Source organism: Cherax quadricarinatus, unplaced genomic scaffold (assembly GCF_038502225.1).
Source record: "Cherax quadricarinatus isolate ZL_2023a unplaced genomic scaffold, ASM3850222v1 Contig4081, whole genome shotgun sequence".
NCBI classification, from domain to species: domain Eukaryota; kingdom Metazoa; phylum Arthropoda; class Malacostraca; order Decapoda; family Parastacidae; genus Cherax; species Cherax quadricarinatus.
Window position 1 is genome coordinate 11492 of NW_027199107.1, and position 24014 is coordinate 35505.

A 24014-nucleotide genomic window follows, 5' to 3' on the forward strand; every position below is an offset into this window, starting at 1 on the left:
GTGACAGCAGCCATTGTTGTTGTTGGGGTTTATAGGGCCACCACATCAGCCATTCCTGCTCCTGACTACATGTGTAGAGAACCTAGGATAACCCAAAAAAATCAGACAGAGTGACTTATAAGTGCTACAATCTTAATTCTTCACTTAATTGCTACTCTCTTAATGCTACACTTAATTGCTACTCTCTTAATGCTACACTTAATTGCTACACTCTTAATGCTACACTTTGCCACTACTGCTTCATGTTGTCTGCCACTGCTACCTCATGATGTCTGCCACTTCTGCTTCATGTTGTCTGCCACTGCTGCTTCATGTTGTCAGCCATTGCTACCTCATGTTGTCTGCCACTGTCACTTTTCATCGTGAAACCAATTAAAATCATATTTATTTTTGTAGTACATCTTCCATTCTATCACATGAGACCACGTAAAACGAGAATATGTTCAACCATAAAAACCATACAAAAATATACCGCTAAGGGGAGGCTAATGGCTGAGAAGTGAACTCCGTTATTTATGGTCCAATTTCTTTCATTTTTGGTGTACGTTAAGAAGCATCTTTTCATCATACATTGCCCAAGTTTCAATAAGATAGTCCAACAAACAACTGAGATCCAATTCCCTAGATCAAGAGCAAGAGCCCCCTCACCAGTGTCAATTAACCTCCCTTGAGGCCTGCTCACATCTGGAAATTTTGCTCGTGTCTGGAAGCAAAAAATCGACCGAGCAGCTGCTCGTATCTGGAAAAACTCGCACATGGATGCACTCGTAAGTAGAGGTTCCACTGTATAAATAAGCAAGTTGTAAACCAAAATTTACATAATACAGTTTTTTGTACTTTCAGAGATTAATTATGATAGTAACTTGGCGATAGATTTAATTAATATTGTTATATTGGCTTATGTTTTAATGTTTGCTTTTGATGTGCTTTAAATTGTTTTACTTGACAAAAAAAATTGTCTGGAATTCGTGGTAACTGCACTATTTTTTTTTTTTTTCAACAAACCGGCCGTATCCCACCAAGGCAGGGTGGCCCAAAAAGAAAAACGAAAGTTTCTCTTTTTAAATTTAGTAATTTATACGGGAGAAGGGGTTACTAGCCCCTTGCTCCTGGCATTTTAGTCGCCTCTTACAACACGCATGGCTTACGGAGGAAGAATTCTGTTCCACTTCCCCATGGAGATAAGAGGAAATAAACAAGAACAAGAACTAGAAAGAAAATAGAAGAAAACCCAGAGGGGTGTGTATATATATGCTTGTACATGTATGTGTAGTGTGACCTAAGTGTAAGTAGAAGTAGCAAGACGTACCTGAAATCTTGCATGTTCATGAGACAGAAAAAAGGACACCAGCAATCCTACCATCATGTAAAACAATTACAGGCTTTCGTTTTACACTCACTTGGCAGGACGGTAGTACCTCCCTGGGCGGTTGCTGTCTACCAACCTACTACCTCTTCATCAATTCTATGATTAACCTCATCCTTCATAAATCCATCTGCTGGCACATCAACTCCCAAATATCTTAAAACATTCACTTCTTCTATACTACTACTACTCCAATTTGATATCCAATTTTTCTTTATCTAAATCATTTGATACCCTCATCACCTTACTCTTTTCTATGTTCACTTTCAACTTTCTACCTTTACACACACTCCCAAACTCGTCCACTAACATATGCAATTTTTCTTTAGAATCTCCCATAAGCACAGTATCATCAGCAAAAAGTAACTGTGTCAATTCCCATTTTGTATATGATTCCCCATAATTTAATCCCACCCCCCAAACACCCTAGCATTTACTTCTTTTACAACCCCATATATAAATATATTAAACAACCATAGTGACATTACATATCCCTGTCTAAGACTTACTTTTACCGGGAAGTAGTCTCCCTCTCTTCTACACACCCTAACCTGAGCCTCACTATCCTCATAAAAACTCTTTACAACATTTAGTAACTTACCACCTATTCGATATACTTGCAATATTTGCCACATTGCTCCCCTATCCACTCTATCATATGCCTTTTCTAAATCCATAAATGCAATGCAAACTTCCCTACCTTTATCTAAATACTGTTCACATATATGCCTCAATGTAAACACTTGATCTACACATCCCCTACCCACTCTGAAACCTCCTTGCTCATCCGCAATCCTACATTCTGTCTTACCTCTAATTCTTTCAATTATAACCCTAACGTACACTTTTCCTGGTATACTCAGTAAACTGATTCCTCTATAATTTTTACAATCTCTTTTGTCCCCGTTCCCTTTATTTAGAGGAACTATACATGCTCTCTGCCAATCCCTAGGTACCTTCCCCTCTTTCATACATTTATTAAACAAAAATACCAACCACTCTAACACTATATCCGCCCCCTGCTTTTAACATTTCTGTCATGATCCCGTCAGTTCCAGCTGCTTTACCCCCTTTCATTCTACGTAATGCCTCATGCACCTCCCCAACGCTCACATCCTGCTCTTCCTCACTCCTAAAAGATGGTATACCTCCCTGGCCAATTCATGAAATTACTGCCTCCCTTTCTTCGTCGACATTTCAAAGTTCCTCAAAATATTCCCACCATCTACCCAATACCTCCATCTCCAATCTACTAACTCCCCTACTCTGTTTTTAACTGACAAATCCATTCGTTCCCTAGGCTTTTTAACTTGTTTAACTCCAAAAAATTTTCTTATTTTCATTAAAATTTCTTGACAGTGCCTCTCCCACTCTATCATCTGCTCTCCTTTTACACTCTCTCACCACTCTCTTCATATTTCTTTTACTCTCCATATACTCTGCTCTTCTTATAACACTTCTGCTTTGTAAAAACCTCTCATAAGCTACCTTTTTCTCTTTTATCACACCCTTTACTTCATCATTCCACCAATCACTCCTCTTTCCTCCTGCACCCAACCTCCTATAACCCCAAACTTCTGCCCCACATTCTAATACTGCATTTTTAAAACTATTCCAACCCTCTTCAACCCCCCTTCCCCTCCCACACTAAATTAGTTTTACCTACTGCTTGAGTGTGGGATGTTATCTCAGACACTGGTTGAAAGCTAAAATATTGAGAGGTATGGTAATATAGCTGTAATTGTTTTACATGATGGTAAGATTGCTGGTGTCTTTTATCTGTCTCCTAAACATGCAAGATTTCAGGTATGTCTTGCTACTTCTACTTACACTTAGGTCACACTACACATACATGTACAAGCATATATATACACACCCCTCTGTTTTTTCTTCTATTTTCTTACTAGTTCTTGTTCTTATTTATTCCCTCATATCTCCATGGGGAAGTGGAATAGAATTCTTCCTCCGCAAGCCATGAATGTTGTAAGAGGCGACTAAAATGCCGGGTGCAAGGGGCTAGTAACCCCTTCTCATGTATACATTACTAAAGTTGAAAAGAAACTTTTGTTTTTTCTTTTTGGGCCACCCTGCCTCGGTGGGATACGGTCAGTTTGTTGAAAGAAGATGATGGTAATATAGACACTTAAAGCTGTGCAAGCCTTTTCAGACACTTCAACTTTGAGGAAAATGCCTAAATAAAGGTTTGCTTTGCTGTAGATACAACCTTTGGGTTATTATTCTACAGTGGACATGGAAATCATCATCTTTCAATGCACCGGCCGTATCCCACTGAGGCGGGGTGGCCCAAAAGAAAAAACGAAAGTTTCTCCTATTACATTTAGTAATATATACAGGAGAAGGGGTTACCTGCCCCTTGCTCCTGGCAAGACGTGGAAATATCCAAATTAATTAGAGCTTGGGTGGGTTTAGAATACAGTGGAACCTCTTCTTGCGAGTTTAATCCATTCCATGATCTTGCTCGCAACTGGATTTGCTCGTTTGTAGAGTCAATTTTCCTCATTTAAATTAATTGAAATGCAATTTAATCCGTTCCAGTGGAATTCTGTACTTCAATAATTTCACTAGTAAGGTGGAGGCAGCCACAACCGCTTCTTTCAACACGGCCTTTTGAACCGGCCGTATCCCACCAAGGCAGGGTGGCCCAAAAAGAAAAACAAAAGTTTCTCTTTTTAAATTTAGTAATATATACAGGAGAAGGGGTTACTAAACCCTTGCTCCTGGCATTTTAGTCGCCTCTTACAACACGCATGGCTTACGGAGGAAGAATTCTGTTCCACTTCTCAATGGAGATAAGAGGAAATAAGAACAAGAACTAGAAAGAAAATAGAAGAAAACCCAGAGGGGTGTGTATACATGTATATATGCTTGTACATGTATGTGTAGTGTGACCTAAGTGTAAGTAGAAGAAGCAAGACATACCTGAAATCTTGCATGTTTATGAGACAGAAAAAAGACACCAGCAATCCTACCATCATGTAAAACAATTACAGGTTTTCGTTTTACACTCACTTGGCAGGACGGTAGTACCTCCCTGGGCGGTTGCTGTCTACCAACCTACTACCTAGAAATTTATATATTATTATTATTGTATTATATTATACTATTATTATTAAACATATTATTATTATACATATTATTATCCTAGGTAGTAGGTTGGTAGACAGCAACCGCCCAGGGAGGTACTACCGTCCTGCCAAGTGAGTGTAAAATGGAAGCCTGTAATTGTTTTACATGATGGTAGGATTGCTGGTGTCCTTTTTTCTGTCTCATAAACATGCAAGATTTCAGGTACGTCTTGCTACTTCTACTTACACTTAGGTCACACTACACATACATGTACAAGCGTATATATACACACCCCTCTGGGTTTTCTTCTATTTTCTTTCTAGTTCTTGTTCTTGTTTTGTTTATTTCCTCGTATCTCCATGGGGAAGTGGAACAGAATTTTTTTTTTTTTTATTATCACACCGGCCGATTCCCACCAAGGCAGGGTGGCCCGAAAAAGAAAAACTTTCACCATCATTCACTCCATCACTGTCTTGCCAGAAGGGTGCTTTACACTACAGTTTTTAAACTGCAACATTAACACCCCTCCTTCAGAGTGCAGGCACTGTACTTCCCATCTCCAGGACTCAAGTCCGGCCTGCCGGTTTCCCTGAATCCCTTCATAAATGTTACTTTGCTCACACTCCAACAGCACGTCAAGTATTAAAAACCATTTGTCTCCATTCACTCCTATCAAACACGCTCACGCATGCCTGCTGGAAGTCCAAGCCCCTCGCACACAAAACCTCCTTTACCCCCTCCCTCCAACCCTTCCTAGGCCGACCCCTACCCCGCCTTCCTTCCACTACAGACTGATACACTCTTGAAGTCATTCTGTTTCGCTCCATTCTCTCTACATGTCCGAACCACCTCAACAACCCTTCCTCAGCCCTCTGGACAACAGTTTTGGTAATCCCGCACCTCCTCCTAACTTCCAAACTACGAATTCTCTGCATTATATTCACACCACACATTGCCCTCAGACATGACATCTCCACTGCCTCCAGCCTTCTCCTCGCTGCAACATTCATCACCCACGCTTCACACCCATATAAGAGCGTTGGTAAAACTATACTCTCATACATTCCCCTCTTTGCCTCCAAGGACAAAGTTCTTTGTCTCCACAGACTCCTAAGTGCACCACTCACTCTTTTTCCCTCATCAATTCTATGATTCACCTCATCTTTCATAGACCCATCCGCTGACACGTCCACTCCCAAATATCTGAATACGTTCACCTCCTCCATACTCTCTCCCTCCAATCTGATATTCAATCTTTCATCACCTAATCTTTTTGTTATCCTCATAACCTTACTCTTTCCTGTATTCACCTTTAATTTTCTTCTTTTGCACACCCTACCAAATTCATCCACCAATCTCTGCAACTTCTCTTCAGAATCTCCCAAGAGCACAGTGTCATCAGCAAAGAGCAGCTGTGACAACTCCCACTTTGTGTGTGATTCTTTATCTTTTAACTCCACGCCTCTTGCCAAGACCCTCGCATTTACTTCTCTTACAACCCCATCTATAAATATATTAAACAACCACGGTGACATCACACATCCTTGTCTAAGGCCTACTTTTACTGGGAAAAAATTTCCCTCTTTCCTACATACTCTAACTTGAGCCTCACTATCCTCGTAAAAACTCTTCACTGCTTTCAGTAACCTACCTCCTACACCATACACTTGCAACATCTGCCACATTGCCCCCCTATCCACCCTGTCATACGCCTTTTCCAAATCCATAAATGCCACAAAGACCTCTTTAGCCTTATCTAAATACTGTTCACTTATATGTTTCACTGTAAACACCTGGTCCACACACCCCCTACCTTTCCTAAAGCCTCCTTGTTCATCTGCTATCCTATTCTCCGTCTTACTCTTAATTCTTTCAATTATAACTCTACCATACACTTTACCAGGTACACTCAACAGACTTATCCCCCTATAATTTTTGCACTCTCTTTTATCCCCTTTGCCTTTATACAAAGGAACTATGCATGCTCTCTGCCAATCCCTAGGTACCTTACCCTCTTCCATACATTTATTAAATAATTGCACCAACCACTCCAAAACTATATCCCCACCTGCTTTTAACATTTCTATCTTTATCCCATCAATCCCGGCTGCCTTACCCCCTTTCATTTTACCTACTGCCTCACGAACTTCCCCCACACTCACAACTGGCTCTTCCTCACTCCTACAAGATGTTATTCCTCCTTGCCCTATACACGAAATCACAGCTTCCCTATCTTCATCAACATTTAACAATTCCTCAAAATATTCCTTCCATCTTCCCAATACCTCTAACTCTCCATTTAATAACTCTCCTCTCCTATTTTTAACTGACAAATCCATTTGTTCTCTAGGCTTTCTTAACTTGTTAATCTCACTCCAAAACTTTTTCTTATTTTCAACAAAATTTGTTGATAACATCTCACCCACTCTCTCATTTGCTCTCTTTTTACATTGCTTCACCACTCTCTTAACTTCTCTCTTTTTCTCCATATACTCTTCCCTCCTTGCATCACTTCTACTTTGTAAAAACTTCTCATATGCTAACTTTTTCTCCCTTACTACTCTCTTTACATCATCATTCCACCAATCGCTCCTCTTCCCTCCTGCACCCACTTTCCTGTAACCACAAACTTCTGCTGAACACTCTAACACTACATTTTTAAACCTACCCCATACCTCTTCGACCCCATTGCCTATGCTCTCATTAGCCCATCTATCCTCCAATAGCTGTTTATATCTTACCCTAACTGCCTCCTCTTTTAGTTTATAAACCTTCACCTCTCTCTTCCCTGATGCTTCTATTCTCCTTGTATCCCATCTACCTTTTACTCTCAGTGTAGCTACAACTAGAAAGTGATCTGATATATCTGTGGCCCCTCTATAAACATGTACATCCTGAAGTCTACTCAACAGTCTTTTATCTACCAATACATAATCCAACAAACTACTGTCATTTCGCCCTACATCATATCGTGTATACTTATTTATCCTCTTTTTCTTAAAATATGTATTACCTATAACTAAACCCCTTTCTATACAAAGTTCAATCAAAGGGCTCCCATTATCATTTACACCTGGCACCCCAAACTTACCTACCACACCCTCTCTAAAAGTTTCTCCTACTTTAGCATTCAAGTCCCCTACCACAATTACTCTCTCACTTGGTTCAAAGGCTCCTATACATTCACTTAACATCTCCCAAAATCTCTCTCTCTCCTCTGCATTCCTCTCTTCTCCAGGTGCATACACGCTTATTATGACCCACTTCTCGCATCCAACCTTTACTTTAATCCACATAATTCTTGAATTTACACATTCATATTCTCTTTTCTCCTTCCATAACTGATCATTTAACATTACTGCTACCCCTTCCTTTGCTCTAACTCTCTCAGATACTCCAGATTTAATCCCATTTATTTCCCCCCACTGAAACTCTCCTACCCCCTTCAGCTTTGTTTCGCTTAGGGCCAGGACATCCAACTTCTTTTCATTCATAACATCAGCAATCATCTGTTTCTTGTCATCCGCACTACATCCACGCACATTTAAGCAACCCAGTTTTATAAAGTTTTTCTTCTTCTCTTTTTTAGTAATTGTATACAGGAGAAGGGGTTACTAGCCCATTGCTCCCGGCATTTTAGTCGCCTCATACGACACGCATGGCTTACGGAGGAAAGATTCTTTTCCACTTCCCCATGGACAATAGAAGAAATAAAAAAGAACAAGAGCTATTTAGAAAAAGGAGAAAAACCTAGATGTATGTATATATATATATGCATGTGCGTGTCTGTGAAGTGTGACCAAAGTGTAAGTAGGAGTAGCAAGATATCCCTGTTATCTTAGCGTGTTTATGAGACAGAAAAAGAAACCAGCAATCCTACCATCATGCAAAACAGTTACAGGTTTTTGTTTCACAGTCATCTGGCAGGACGGTAGTACTTCCCTGGGTGGTTGCTGTCTACCAACCTACTTATCAACCATTTCTCCTACTTTGAGCTCAATTTCAAGGTACTTTTCATCGTGAAAGCAATCAAAATCATATCTATTTCTGTAATATATCTTCCATTCTATCAAATGAGACCAAAAAAATGAGAATACAACCATAAAAACCATTCGAAATTACCACTAAGGGGTGGCTAATTGCTGAGATTTCTTTCATCATCATTATTATTATTATTATTATTATTATTATTATTATTATTATTATTATATAAATAAGTGAACTTCATTATTTATTTCCCGAGATCAAGAGCAAGAGTCCCTCGCCAGTGTCAAGGAACCTGCATTGAGGTCTGCTCGCTCATGGAAATTTTGCTCGCGTATGGAAGCAAAAAATCGACCCACTGTATTTCCAATTGTTTATGATTTGCTTTTGTAAAGGATAGCATACCATTTGAATACGTAATCATGCACACATTTTGCAGATGCATTTTAGCTTGAAGGGAGATAAGCTTCTAGCAGTGCTTGGCCATTGTCTAAGTGCCTTCAGGCTCAAATTTCCCAGTTAAACCAAGCTGCATTCTGTAAAGTAAAAGGACACAAGTGCAACTAATGTGACATTTTATTGTGGCAACGTTTCGCTCTCCAGAAGCTTTGTCAAGCCGTTACAAACAGTACGTGGACACAGAGGGTATATATAGGCTCTGAGTGAGGTGCAATACTAGTGGTAGTAGTAGTAGTGATATAAGTTGTAGTAGTAATACAATATGTTAGAACAATTAACTTGCACATGAGTAAAAGGATATAAAAGCTATTACTTGGGAAACATAAAAATAGGTTAGACAAATATTTCTATTGGAGGCTGGACAGAGAAGGCCAGTTTCAATGCTCATTCTCTGTAATGTGCTTGTGTAGTATTAACAGGAGAGACTGATGGCAGGGTTTACTGTTTTCAGGAGTATTCTTGCTAAGACTTCAGATATGGTGAAGCTGCCTTTGTTTTGTTCAATTGTATTAGATACAGCGATTAGTGCTGATTCAAGGCACTTGCGTCTGCGGAAATTAGTTTCTTTGATCACTACTCGGGCGTCCCTGAATTTTATGATATGATTGGTGGAATTTCGGTGTTGTACACAGGAGTTGTTAAGATACCGTTCCTACATGCATTAATGTGTTCGTTGAGGCAGGTTTCGAGGTTTCTTGCTGTTTCACCTTCGTAAATCCTGTCGCAGCCTCCACAGGATATATTGCAAATCCCTGCATTGACTGGGTCATGGTGCTTGGATTTTGTCCTGGTTATTGAAGTGCTGGAAGCGATGGCAACTCTAGTGTTAGCTTGAGCAAGTACTTTAGAAACGTTCAATGCAACCTGGCTGTTGGGAAGAATTATAACTTTGTTAAGAGTGGTGTTGGTGCGTAGAGAATTAATGATCTGAAGAGCTCTTTTCTTGCAGTCTTTGATGAAAAGGGAAGGAAAATGTAAATCAGTGAAGGTTTGGTGTATGTATGTACATTCCTCGTCAAGAAACTCAGGACTACAAATTCGGTATGCTCTTAGGAAAAATCCGATGAAGAGTTTGGTCTTATTATCTTGACTGGAATAGAAGTGTGTGAGATCATTTTTATTTGTAGGTTTCCGGTAAACTTTAAATTTTAGCTTGTCTACTTTGTGAATGAGGACGTTGAGAAAAGGTAGTTTGTCAATGGACTCTTCTTCTAGTGTAAACTGGATCGCTGGTTCAGCTGCGTTGAGCCTTGCCTGTAGATTCCGTACATCAAAACGTTTGGGAGCTATTACGAGGACGTCATCCACGTAACGTAACCAAGTGATGCTTGAAGGGATGATGTTGGCGAAGTGTTCGGACTCTAGGTGTTCCATGTACAAGTTGGCTAGGACGGCACTGATGGGGGACCCCATTCCCATGCCGTAGGTTTGTTTGTAGAGCCTGTTATTGAAAGAAACAGTTTAAATTAACACAGAGTTCAATTGAGTCAACAAAATCTCCGGGAGGCAGAGGAAGATTAAGGTCCTGATTGACTTTACGTTGTAGAACCTCGATGGCTTTTGTGGTAGGTACTTTTGTGAAGAGGGAAGTCACGTCCAAACTGCTTAGTTTCTTGTTACGGATGGAGAGGTTTCGGATGCGGTTGAGAAGGTCACCTGAATGTTTAAGATGAGCGGGGCTGATGGTCCCCAGAAGGCAGGAAAGATGTTTGGCAAGAACTCCGGCTAGTTTGTGTGGTGCACTGCCTATACCTGACGTGATTGGTCTGAGAGGAATATTATGTTTATGGGTCTTGGGTAAACCATACCTGAAAACAGTAAACCCTGCCATCACATGGTCTCTCCTGTTAATACTACACAAGCACATTAGGTAGTAGGTTGGTAGACAGCAACCACCCAGGGAAGTACTACCATCCTGCCAGATAACTGTGAAACAAAAACCTGTAACTGTTTTGCATGATGGTAGGATTGCTGGTTTCTTTTTCTGTCTCATAAACACGCTAGATAACAGGTTTTTCTCCTTTTTCTAAATAGCTCCTGTTCTTTATTTCTTCTATTGTCCATGGGGAAGTGGAAAAGAATCTTTCCTCCGTAAGCCATGCGTGTCGTATGAGGCGACTAAAATGCCGGGAGCAATGGGCTAGTAACCCCTTCTCCTGTAGACATTTACTAAAAAAGAGAAGAAGAAAAACTTTATAAAACTGGGATGCTTAAATGTGAGTGGATGTAGTGCGGATGACAAGAAACAGATGATTGCTGATGTTATGAATGAAAAGAAGTTGGATGTCCTGGCCCTAAGCGAAACAAAGCTGAAGGGGGTAGGAGAGTTTCAGTGGGGGGAAATAAATGGGATTAAATCTGGAGTATCTGAGAGAGTTAGAGCAAAGGAAGGGGTAGCAGTAATGTTAAATGATCAGTTATGGAAGGAGAAAAGAGAATATGAATGTGTAAATTCAAGAATTATGTGGATTAAAGTAAAGGTTGGATGCGAGAAGTGGGTCATAATAAGCGTGTATGCACCTGGAGAAGAGAGGAATGCAGAGGAGAGAGAGAGATTTTGGGAGATGTTAAGTGAATGTATAGGAGCCTTTGAACCAAGTGAGAGAGTAATTGTGGTAGGGGACCTGAATGCTAAAGTAGGAGAAACTTTTAGAGAGGGTGTGGTAGGTAAGTTTGGGGTGCCAGGTGTAAATGATAATGGGAGCCCTTTGATTGAACTTTGTATAGAAAGGGGTTTAGTTATAGGTAATACATATTTTAAGAAAAAGAGGATAAATAAGTATACAAGATATGATGTAGGGCGAAATGACAGTAGTTTGTTGGATTATGTATTGGTAGATAAAAGACTGTTGAGTAGACTTCAGGATGTACATGTTTATAGAGGGGCCACAGATATATCAGATCACTTTCTAGTTGTAGCTACACTGAGAGTAAAAGGTAGATGGGATACAAGGAGAATAGAAGCATCAGGGAAGAGAGAGGTGAAGGTTTATAAACTAAAAGAGGAGGCAGTTAGGGTAAGATATAAACAGCTATTGGAGGATAGATGGGCTAATGAGAGCATAGGCAATGGGGTCGAAGAGGTATGGGGTAGGTTTAAAAATGTAGTGTTAGAGTGTTCAGCAGAAGTTTGTGGTTACAGGAAAGTGGGTGCAGGAGGGAAGAGGAGCGATTGGTGGAATGATGATGTAAAGAGAGTAGTAAGGGAGAAAAAGTTAGCATATGAGAAGTTTTTACAAAGTAGAAGTGATGCAAGGAGGGAAGAGTATATGGAGAAAAAGAGAGAGGTTAAGAGAGTGGTGAAGCAATGTAAAAAGAGAGCAAATGAGAGAGTGGGTGAGATGTTATCAACAAATTTTGTTGAAAATAAGAAAAAGTTTTGGAGTGAGATTAACAAGTTAAGAAAGCCTAGAGAACAAATGGATTTGTCAGTTAAAAATAGGAGAGGAGAGTTATTAAATGGAGAGTTAGAGGTATTGGGAAGATGGAGGGAATATTTTGAGGAATTGTTAAATGTTGATGAAGATAGGGAAGCTGTGATTTCGTGTATAGGGCAAGGAGGAATAACATCTTGTAGGAGTGAGGAAGAGCCAGTTGTGAGTGTGGGGGAAGTTCGTGAGGCAGTAGGTAAAATGAAAGGGGGTAAGGCAGCTGGGATTGATGGGATAAAGATAGAAATGTTAAAAGCAGGTGGGGATATAGTTTTGGAGTGGTTGGTGCAATTATTTAATAAATGTATGGAAGAGGGTAAGGTACCTAGGGATTGGCAGAGAGCATGCATAGTTCCTTTGTATAAAGGCAAAGGGGATAAAAGAGAGTGCAAAAATTATAGGGGGATAAGTCTGTTGAGTATACCTGGTAAAGTGTATGGTAGAGTTATAATTGAAAGAATTAAGAGTAAGACGGAAAATAGGATAGCAGATGAACAAGGAGGCTTTAGGAAAGGTAGGGGGTGTGTGGACCAGGTGTTTACAGTGAAACATATAAGTGAACAGTATTTAGATAAGGCTAAAGAGGTCTTTGTGGCATTTATGGATTTGGAAAAGGCGTATGACAGGGTGGATAGGGGGGCAATGTGGCAGATGTTGCAAGTGTATGGTGTAGGAGGTAGGTTACTGAAAGCAGTGAAGAGTTTTTACGAGGATAGTGAGGCTCAAGTTAGAGTATGTAGGAAAGAGGGAAATTTTTTCCCAGTAAAAGTAGGCCTTAGACAAGGATGTGTGATGTCACCGTGGTTGTTTAATATATTTATAGATGGGGTTGTAAGAGAAGTAAATGCGAGGGTCTTGGCAAGAGGCGTGGAGTTAAAAGATAAAGAATCACACACAAAGTGGGAGTTGTCACAGCTGCTCTTTGCTGATGACACTGTGCTCTTGGGAGATTCTGAAGAGAAGTTGCAGAGATTGGTGGATGAATTTGGTAGGGTGTGCAAAAGAAGAAAATTAAAGGTGAATACAGGAAAGAGTAAGGTTATGAGGATAACAAAAAGATTAGGTGATGAAAGATTGAATATCAGATTGGAGGGAGAGAGTATGGAGGAGGTGAACGTATTCAGATATTTGGGAGTGGACGTGTCAGCAGATGGGTCTATGAAAGATGAGGTGAATCATAGAATTGATGAGGGAAAAAGAGTGAGTGGTGCACTTAGGAGTCTGTGGAGACAAAGAACTTTGTCCTTGGAGGCAAAGAGGGGAATGTATGAGAGTATAGTTTTACCAACGCTCTTATATGGGTGTGAAGCATGGGTGATGAATGTTGCAGCGAGGAGAAGGCTGGAGGCAGTGGAGATGTCATGTCTGAGGGCAATGTGTGGTGTGAATATAATGCAGAGAATTCGTAGTTTGGAAGTTAGGAGGAGGTGCGGGATTACCAAAACTGTTGTCCACAGGGCTGAGGAAGGGTTGTTGAGGTGGTTCGGACATGTAGAGAGAATGGAGCGAAACAGAATGACTTCAAGAGTGTATCAGTCTGTAGTGGAAGGAAGGCGGGGTAGGGGTCGGCCTAGGAAAGGTTGGAGGGAGGGGGTAAAGGAGGTTTTGTGTGCGAGGGGCTTGGACTTCCAGCAGGCATGCGTGAGCGTGTTTGATAGGAGTGAATGGAGACAAATGGTTTTTAATACTTGACGTGCTGTTGGAGTGTGAGCAAAGTAACATTTATGAAGGGATTCAGGGAAACCGGCAGGCCGGACTTGAGTCCTGGAGATGGGAAGTACAGTGCCTGCACTCTGAAGGAGGGGTGTTAATGTTGCAGTTTAAAAACTGTAGTGTAAAGCACCCTTCTGGCAAGACAGTGATGGAGTGAATGATGGTGAAAGTTTTTCTTTTTCGGGCCACCCTGCCTTGGTGGGAATCGGCCAGTGTGATAATAAAAATAGCCACAATAAAATGTCACATTAGTTGCACTTGTGTCCTTTTACTTTACATATTGTCGGTAATTCTACCAACTTTATTACAAGCTGCATTCTATTTTGCTGCATAAAAATGGCAGCTCTACACTGCTGCAGGTGTCCAGTGTGGAAAAATTAATGTTCCTGCTAAGAGGCTATGGATGGGGTGCCCATGGTTTTTTTTTTTTTTTAAACCAGTGTGAATTTTGACAGTACCATAAAACATTAATAGTAATTAGTTTTATCTTACATTGATACTTTATATGTTGGCATTCACTGTTTTGAATGCCAAGCTTTTTAGATGTGTCAGATAGGTAAAAATCTAATTCATTATTTACTCAATGCAGTTGAGTCAGTAGGAGGACATGCTCTGCCTTGTGTGGTGGATGTTCGTGATGAAGGGTCTGTGCAGCAAGCTGTAAATGATGCAGTTAAGCAGTTTGGTGGCATTGATATTGTTATTAACAATGCCAGTGCCATCTCCCTCACAGGAACCCTGGAGACTCCAATGAAAAAATATGACCTCATGCATCAAATCAACACCAGAGGAACATATCTTGTGTAAGTGATAATTGATTTGCAACCTGGTGTTCAAGGTGGTATCCAGGGTGCACTGCTATTCTACTTTATATCAGACTAACCAAATAGCACACATCTTAAACATCTTAAAGGGCAAGAGTTGGGAATTCCTTGATTTTCATTTCAGATACATCCACTACTTATTACAGAAAACCTGAATTACTAAAAATTCATCCATTATCAAGTTACTCTAAGTACAGTTTTTCCCATTATTTTTCTAATGCTGGTGAAGCTTGTATTGTGTACATTACTGTCATCTGTTCAACCTGTTTCTTAAGATCTTTTTCTCTAACAATAGGGGCTCAATTACAGTACACGTTTTGTTTCAGGAGAAGATTGAAAGTGGAAGCTATATTAATGTGTTTAATTTTTTCCCTGTAGATCCAAGTTGTGCGTGCCACATTTGTTAAAAAGCCCAAACCCGCACATCTTGAATATATCTCCCCCTCTCAACATGAATCCTCGCTGGTTCAAGAATCACATAGCTTACACCATGGCCAAGTATGGCATGTCTCAGTGTGTGTTGGGCATGGCAGAAGAATTCAGAGATGATGGCATTGCATGTAATGCACTTTGGCCCCGCACAGGTAGGACTTGCCACAACTTTTTTTTATACATAAATTCTACTTTTGTATGCATGTTTTTTTTTTTATTATTATCACACTGGCCGATTCCCACCAAGGCAGGGTGGCCCAAAAAATATAACTTTCACCATCATTCACTCCATCACTGTCTTGCCAGAAGGGTGCTTTACACTACAGTTTTTAAACTGCAACATTAACACCCCTCCTTCAGAGTGCAGGCACTGTACTTCCCATCTCCAGGACTCAAGTCCGGCCTGCCGGTTTCCCTGAACCCCTTCATAAATGTTACTTTGCTCACACTCCAACAGCACATCAAGTATTAAAAACCATTTGTCTCCATTCACTCCTATCAAACACGCTCACGCATGCCTGCTGGAAGTCCAAGCCCCTCGCACACAAAACCTCCTTTACCCCCTCCTTCCAACCTTTCCTAGGCCGACCCTTACCCCGCCTTCCTTCCACTACAGACTGATACACTCTTGAAGTCATTCTGTTTCGCTCCATTCTCTCTACATGTCCGAACCACCTCAACAACCCTTCCTCAGCCCTCTGGACAACAGTTTTGGTAATCCCACACCACCTCCTAACTTCCAAACTACGAATTCTCTGCATTATATTCACACCACACATTGCCCTCAGACATGTGTATATGTATATACAAAATATATACAGTGGACCCTCGAATTTAGTAGTGCCATTTCTGTATGCAAAACTATTTTTATTATCTATAAAATGTGTTTTTTGGTAATATTTTTGGGTGTCTGGAATGGTTTAATTGGATTTACATTATTTCCTATGGGAAATATTAACAAAGCATACATTTTATAGATAAAAATAGTTTTGCATACAGAAAAGGCACTACTAAATTCGAGGGTCCACTGTATTTACAGTGACAGTATATTATATAGATGTGTAGTTATGTAAGTGCAAACTGTGTTAATTCCATAGCTAATACTTCACTCATTGTTTTGGGCAAGTCTGATCATAATAAATATACAAATAAATAATTTTATTTTGATGTAGTAATGCTTTGCTAGACTAGATAATACATATACAGTTAACCCTTTAATTAACGGACTAACAGGGTTACGGGGGGGTACAAGTTATTGCCGATTGTCCATCAATTCCTAATTGTGAAATTAATTTTACATGATTGTAACATAAACAGTTGAAGTTTGAATTAGCTGATTTGGTCTGTTGATCCAGAAGACTACTGTACACTTAAGAATACAAGTATTGTGGTCTGTAAAACAGTACACTATAGTACTCTACAGGTACAATACTGTATTGTAAATAAGTTGAAAGTACAGTACTGTACAATTGTACTGTGCATATAAATTTGTTTATACAGCTGATTCATTATTACAGCATCTGCTCACAACCCCTCCACTTTGTTTACATCCTCTGTGAGCCCCATGTTTTTACTGTCTGGAAGTTTTCCAAATTTTCAAGTGTTTTAAAGTTATTGCATATCTTATTTGTACTCTTTTTTTTTTTTTTTTTTTTTTTTTTTTTTTTTTTTTTTTTTTTTTTTTTTTTTTGGGGGGGGGGGGGGGTTACAATGGCATTTAAGAGTAGTTGTGATAAAAAGAAGAGTCGTAAGGCTCCTGCTTTGAGTGCATAGTTAGAAATGATTAAATTCAGAGATCAAGGTATGTCTGTGGACAAGATAGTACTGAGATACATACTGCTGATAATTGTTCTTGTGTACCTGTACCTAAATGAACTTTCAGACTGTGCTGGCATGCAGATACATTAAAATCACTATTTGGCATGAGTACAAAGTAGGAGTAGCTACACTACTCAGGGTCACCCCTGGGACAGTTAGAAAGAGAGGGTAGAGGGGATTTTGAGTGCTAGGGTCTTGAGTGTCCAGTAGGCTTGAGCGAGTGTTAAATTAGTGCAGGCAAGTGGTTTATAATGTTTGATGTGCTGTTAAAGTGTGAGTAAGGTAGCATTTATGAAGGTATTCACTGAAACTGACTAGCTGGATTTAGTTGTCGAGGTGGGAAGGACAGTGCTTGCATTCTTAAGGAGTGGGGTTGTTGCAGTCAAGAGTTATGCTGTCAGCATACTTAACTTCAATATGATATATGTTTAATTTAACTGAAATTTTTAATCCCTGTGGGATCTTGTGAGAAAAGACATTTTTTTGGTTATCTTTTCTATTTGAGTGTTTTACCATTGTGTAAATTTTAATAATTTTTCCTGATTGTTCTACCATTGATGTTTGTAAGTTTTGGGTCATCTTATCCATTTCAGTTTTACCATTGCACAAATTACAAGTCATCTTTTCCATCTAGTAGTTTTATTTACTATGTATGTTTTTTACATTTATTATTGCTAAAGGCCCACTTTCCTCAGGTTAGTTAATTAATTTAGCACCAAACTATGATATATATGTACCTATGAACTTTAAGCATTTTTGTGGTTATCATAATGAAAGAACTTTGTGTTACAGCAATCATCACTGCAGCTATGGAGATGTTAGGTGGCAGTGGGGTTGACAAGCAGTGCAGAAAGCCAGAGATCATGGCTGATGCTGCCTATGTCATAATCTGCAAAGAATCCAAATCATTCACAGGAAAATTTGTTATAGATGATGAAATTCTGAAAACAGAGGGAATCACAGATTTTGATCAATATGCCGTTGATCCAAGTAAGTGATACGATCGTTTATCATTCATCTTGATGTTCAAAGCGGGGTACTATATACATGCTTATTTCATTTTTCTAATAGAAATGGATATTGCTATGAATATAATCTTACATTTATGGTAAAAGGCATAAATTTTACACATTAGGGCAAGCCCTAATCCTTAAACTTTCAACGGTATCCAACACACTAGTATGCAGCCGATGACTGTGTCCAACATACTAGTATGCTTGTTTTTTTTTACCTTCAAATCTGCCACCTGCCAATATTTTTGACCTCATCACAACCCTGAATCTTTGTCAAATTATTCATACATTTGTGAAAAGTCTAAGGCCAGAAGGGTCCACATATTGCAGAATGGTTTCCTACACAGATGATGACTGTCTAACATACTAGTACATCCAGCTACCAAAAGTAAACGGTGAAGCCAACTGTTGTTCCACCACCAGCTTCCCTACCAGCAAAGTGTGTGCAAGTGGCACAAAGATACGCAAAGCATGTTAAATACATTTAACTCATAATAACCCAGTAAAGTCAAACTATTCGACTTATTTTCATGTTTTGCAGAGTATTACACTCTGAAACAATGGTAATATGAGTAGTCTTAAGATACTAGTATACATAGCATTAAACATCAAAGCAGTTTAAAAACAAAAACAATCATATCTTGGCATCAATAAATTGTAAAATGTAAATATTATTGGCACATTTATGCCACTGTTGCTGACAACTGATAATTTTTCTACCAACTTCAGTACATCATAAAATCGTAAGTTTTTATAAGATTCCACTCATTTTTGTCTTACTCAGTTCAAAAAATTAATTTTCATTCTATAAGAGAACTTCTTTTCAAAATCTTCACACGCAGGAATCATTATTTGGGGTATGCCACAGTTTAAGGATTAATATCCCCAATTGTCACTCCTAAATCCACACTCTCATAAAATAAGTAGTATCCAGATTAAACTTTCATCTGGCACTCATTCAAAAGCTTGCTTGACATCTGAATATAATCTGGCTGTCCATTTTTCTTGAATAATATGGTGTTTTTGGCTCAAGGACCTTAGAAACCCTAATACTTGAATCCCTCTCTGGATACAAATCAGGAGTTCTAGGTTGCTGAACATATATTTCTAAAGACTGAAATTGGAAATAGTTGTGCCTCCATCAGCTTGGTGTGAGTTCAAATTATTTAAATAGTTGACAGTATAAACCCCATTATATTATTCAATATTTACATAGAATTCACACACACACACACACACACACACACACACACACACACACACACACAGTGTCACAAACCTACTGGAGTTCTATGACATGGTGACAGCAGTAAGACAAAGAGAGGGGTGGGTGGATTGCATTTTCTTGGACTGCAAGAAGGCGTTTGACACAGTACCACACGAGATTAGTGCAAAAACTGGAGGACCAAGCAGGGGTAACAGGGAAGGCACTACAATGGATCAGGGAATACTTGTTAGGAAGACAGCAGCGAGTAATGGTACGTGGCAAGGTGTCAGAGTGGACACCTGTGACCAGCGGGGTCCCACAGGGGTCCCACAGGGGTCAGTCCTAGGACCAGTGCTGTTTCTGGTATTTGTGAACGACATGACGGAAGAATAAACTCCAAGGTGTCCCTGTTTGCAGATGACGTGAAGTTGATGAGAAGAATTCATTCGATCGAAGACCAGGCAGAACTACAAAGGGATCTGGACAGGCTGCAGACCTGATCCAGCAATTGGCTCCTGGAGTTCAATCCCACCAAGTGCAAAGTCATGAAGATTGGGGAAGGGCAAACAAGACCGCAGACGGAGTAAAGTCTAGGGGGGCCAGAGACTACAAACCTCACTCAAGGAAAAAGATCTTGGGGTGAGTATAACACCAGGCACATCTCTTGAAGCACACATCAACCAAATAACTGGTGCAGCATATGGGCGCCTGGCAGACCTCAGAACAGCATTCCGACATCTTAATAAGGAATCGTTCAGGACCCTGTACACAGTGTACATTAGGCCCATATTGGGGTATGCGGCACCAGTTTGGAACCCACACCTAGCCAAGCATGTAAAGAAACTAGAGAAAGTGCAAAGGTTTGCAACAAGACTAGTCCCAGAGCTAAGAGGTATGTCCTACGAGGAGAGGTTAAGGGAAATCAACCTGACGACACTGGAGGACAGGAGAGATAGGGGGGACATGATAACAACTTACAAAATACTGAGAGGAATTGACAAGGTGGACAAAGACAGGATGTTCCAGAGACTGTACACTGTGTATGTTAGGCCCATACTGGAGTATGCAGCACCAGTCTGGAACCCACATCTGGTCAAGCACATCAAGAAGTTAGAGAAAGTACAAAGGTTTGCAACAAGGCTAGTCCCAGAGCTCAAGGGAATGTCGTACGAGGAAAGGTTAAGGGAAATTGGACTGACGACACTGGAGGACAGAAGGGTCAGGGGAGACATGATAACGACACACAAGATACTGTGGGGAATAGACAAGGTGGACAGAGATAGGATGTTCCAGAGAGGGAACACAGGGACAAGGGGTCACAACTGGAAACGGAAGACTCGGACGAGTCACAGGGACGTTAGGAAGTATTTCTTCAGTCATAGAGTTGTCAGCAAGTGGAATAGCCTAGCAAGTGAAGTAGTGGAGGCAGGAACCATACATAGTTTTAAGAAGAGGTATGACAAAGCTCAGGAAGCAGAGAGAGAGAGGATCCAGTAGCGATCAGTGAAGAGGCGGGGCCAGGAGCTGAGTCTCGACCCCTGCAACCACAATTAGGTGAGTACAATTAGGTGAGTACAATTAGGTGAGTACACACACACACACACACACACACACAGTGGCATTATTCCAGTATCAAAAATTGTTGCTGCAGCTTGTTTGCATGTGGTGAGTAATAAAGATATAAACTGAGAATCAGTATTTTGGCCTGGACAGTATATTGAAGGGGGAAACATGTTATCATGCAGCTCCAGTATTTAATTTCCTCAATATTTGTGGAATTTGAGTATCAATTAATGCTATTTAATATGAAATTTCACCTTTGTAAAATGTGAGCACATGAATGACAAATGTGTTTTGTGACTTAAAAGTCAAAAGTAGATATGCATAATTCTGTATATTCATGAATTCAAGATTCAAAGTTACCTTCAGTAATGCAACTGTCATGAATTTTGAGGTTCAACTGTATGTCTGTTATTGGGATTATTTTTTACGCTTGCAAAAAATGACTGATAAATAAGATTACTGTCTACCATAATCTTCCTTTCTAGATAGGAGTGAACGGAGATGAATGGTTTTTGGTACCTGACGAACTGTTGAAGTGTGAGAAGGGTAGTATTTTGTGAAGGGATTCAGGGAAAACGATTAACTGGACTTGAGTCCTGGAGGTGGAAAGTACAATGCCTGCACTTTAAAGGAGGGGTTTAGGATATTGGCTGTTTGGAGTGACATTTAACCCTTTCAGGGTCTGTCCCGTAGATCTACGGCTTTACGTTCAGGGTCAAAACCATAGATCTACGCCATGAGCTCAGCTCACTCTGATAAGCTGTGAGTGGTAAATTTGGGCCTAGTTATGAGAGAATATATCTATGTGGTATGTGTGCACCACATAAAACAAATCTTGCAGCACACAGTGTATAATGAGAGAAAAAAAACTGAGACCATGATTTTCGATTAAAACAGCGACTTTGCAGTGTTTTTTTTTTTTTTGTATGTTTGTTATAGTTGTATTTGCGATTTCTTGGTCTCATTTGATAGAATGGAAGACATATTACAGAAATAGAGATGATTTTGATTGGTTTTAGCACTGGAAATGGCTTGAAACTGAGCTCAAAGTAGCGGAAATGTTAAATTTTTGCCGATGTTCAAGAGTAAACAAGCGACCTCACACGTCTAATACACGCCAGCTGGTGGGTCTAATATACATTCACAAATGTGGTGATGATATTTATACAATTATTACAATATTGCATAACAGTAAATCTTCTATTTTTTGGTTTGAATAAAAATTTATTGTGAATAAAAAATAAAAATGGAATTAGTTTGTAAAGCCTCAAAACGTAACTATTGAACAGAGGAAATGTTAGTTTAGTGCCAGGAATACCTACATTGTTTATTCTGGACCCTATTTTGAAATTAGAATATTTTGAACTTTGTGTTAAATTGGCCAAATTACCAATTTCCGATCACTTTATTTTGTAGTTGAAACAGTTGACTTGGCGATGTCTTGTGCTCAGTCGATAGAAGAGAAGTAATACTAGTGAAATAGCTAAGAATTTGGTCAACTGGAATAATGTAATTGGCCTAAAATGGGAGTCAAAGTCAGCAGAATAGCCGATTCGTAAATATCGCTAACACATCAAAATTCGCGAGAGCATAATTTCGTCAATTTTCCATCAAATTTCGTACTTTTTGTTTTATTACCTTCACAAAAAGATTCTCTACCATTTCATAAGAAAAATAACAATTTTTTTTTTTTTTTTAATTCTTAGACCCTGGTGCACCCTTTGAAATTTGGCCTCTGGACCCTGAAAGGGTTAAATTGTTGTATCTGTAAAGACAGTGATTATGTGTGAACGATGGTGAGTGTTTTGTGATTGGGTCACCCTGCCTCGGTGGGAGACAGCTGACATGTTGGAAAAGAAAAAAATCAGACTTCATACCATGTATGGTATTACCAACTATAAGTTAAGGGGTATACTTGTCTTAAAAATCAGTATTTTTATGTAGACAATCACAAATTAAATGGTTAGTCCAAATGATGATGACTTTTTAAATTAAATTTTTGCCCAGTTTTATATGAAGATGGTTAGTTTTTTCTTGGTTTTGTAAAGATGACTTTAGGCTTCAGTGGGTAAACTTGCATATATAATCTCATCTGCTAGCTTTACTGTACTTTTGTGAACTAAGGACTGGTTTAGTCAATAGCAGACTTAGACTAAAAATAATTTTTTTTTCTTTTCAGGTTCCTCACTTATGCCAGATTTCTTTTTGGACGAATTTGACAAATATGTTGAAAATGCAAAAGAATTTGGTGCTACTTCAAAATTTCTTGGTAGTAAACTTCAAGAGGAAGATTCACCCAAGACTGATAGCCAAGTTGAAAAGGTAAGAGTTATGTTGATTTTACATATGCAAGCACCTGGTGTTGTCCAAAAAAAATTTCACATGCTCTAGCTACATTTCCAGATCATATTAGGTCAATATTGGACTTTCACAATCAAATATTGACCCACAGTCTTTTTTTTTCTTATTGCAAGGATTGCTCAAAAAAATTGACTAACCACAATGTGTTGCTTCTAATGAGATTTACAAAGTCTATTGAAAAGCACCAAAATATAAGACTCCCAATACCTTCTTTTTTTTAACTCATTTATTTGGCTTGTGTAGGGGATGATTTTTCCTCACTGATTTAGCTTTGCTCCAGAGGATTGTGGCTGGGGGCTTAGTTATTTCATTCATTGCAGTATTGAGATAGTTGCTCCACGCAAAAGGGATTGGAATATCATGTGGAACTTACGGTGAACCATAGTGGTACATTAGATGGTTCATCCAACGAGGCTTGTGTTGGGGTGGAACTGTTACCTGAGGTCACTTTCACTTTCAGAATTGGTGACTGATGGTGTACAGCTCATAGTATTTCTACCACTATACCCTTACTCATTACTACCTAAATGCTGCTAGCACCTCTGATGCTTCAAGTATAAATAAACTTTACTATATTAGTTCTGTGAGTCATCCTGAGGCTTTGTCCTGGGTAGGGTAAGGGGTGATCCCAGAAGACTGTTGGCAGTATTGCATTGGTGTGGTGCATGAGGACTAGTGGCAGGGCAGTAGCTTTGTATTAGTTAACTGGTAGTCTCCCATTCATTTCTCTGCACTTCTCTATTTTTTCTCGTCTCC

The 24014-nt window shown here is 39.5% G+C and overlaps 1 protein-coding gene across 1 annotated transcript; it reads left to right on the top strand.

Moving 5' to 3' along the window:
• Window positions 1-14568: 14568 nt before the first annotated feature.
• LOC138851011 (hydroxysteroid dehydrogenase-like protein 2) lies at window positions 14569-23219 on the top strand (the record flags this gene model as incomplete). The annotated part of the gene is given in 4 exon segments (XM_070081764.1): window positions 14569-14843; window positions 15243-15448; window positions 17907-18104; window positions 23077-23219. Coding segments are annotated over 4 exon segments (807 nt in total), but the record flags the coding sequence as incomplete, so codon positions are not given.
• Window positions 23220-24014: the final 795 nt, after the last annotated feature.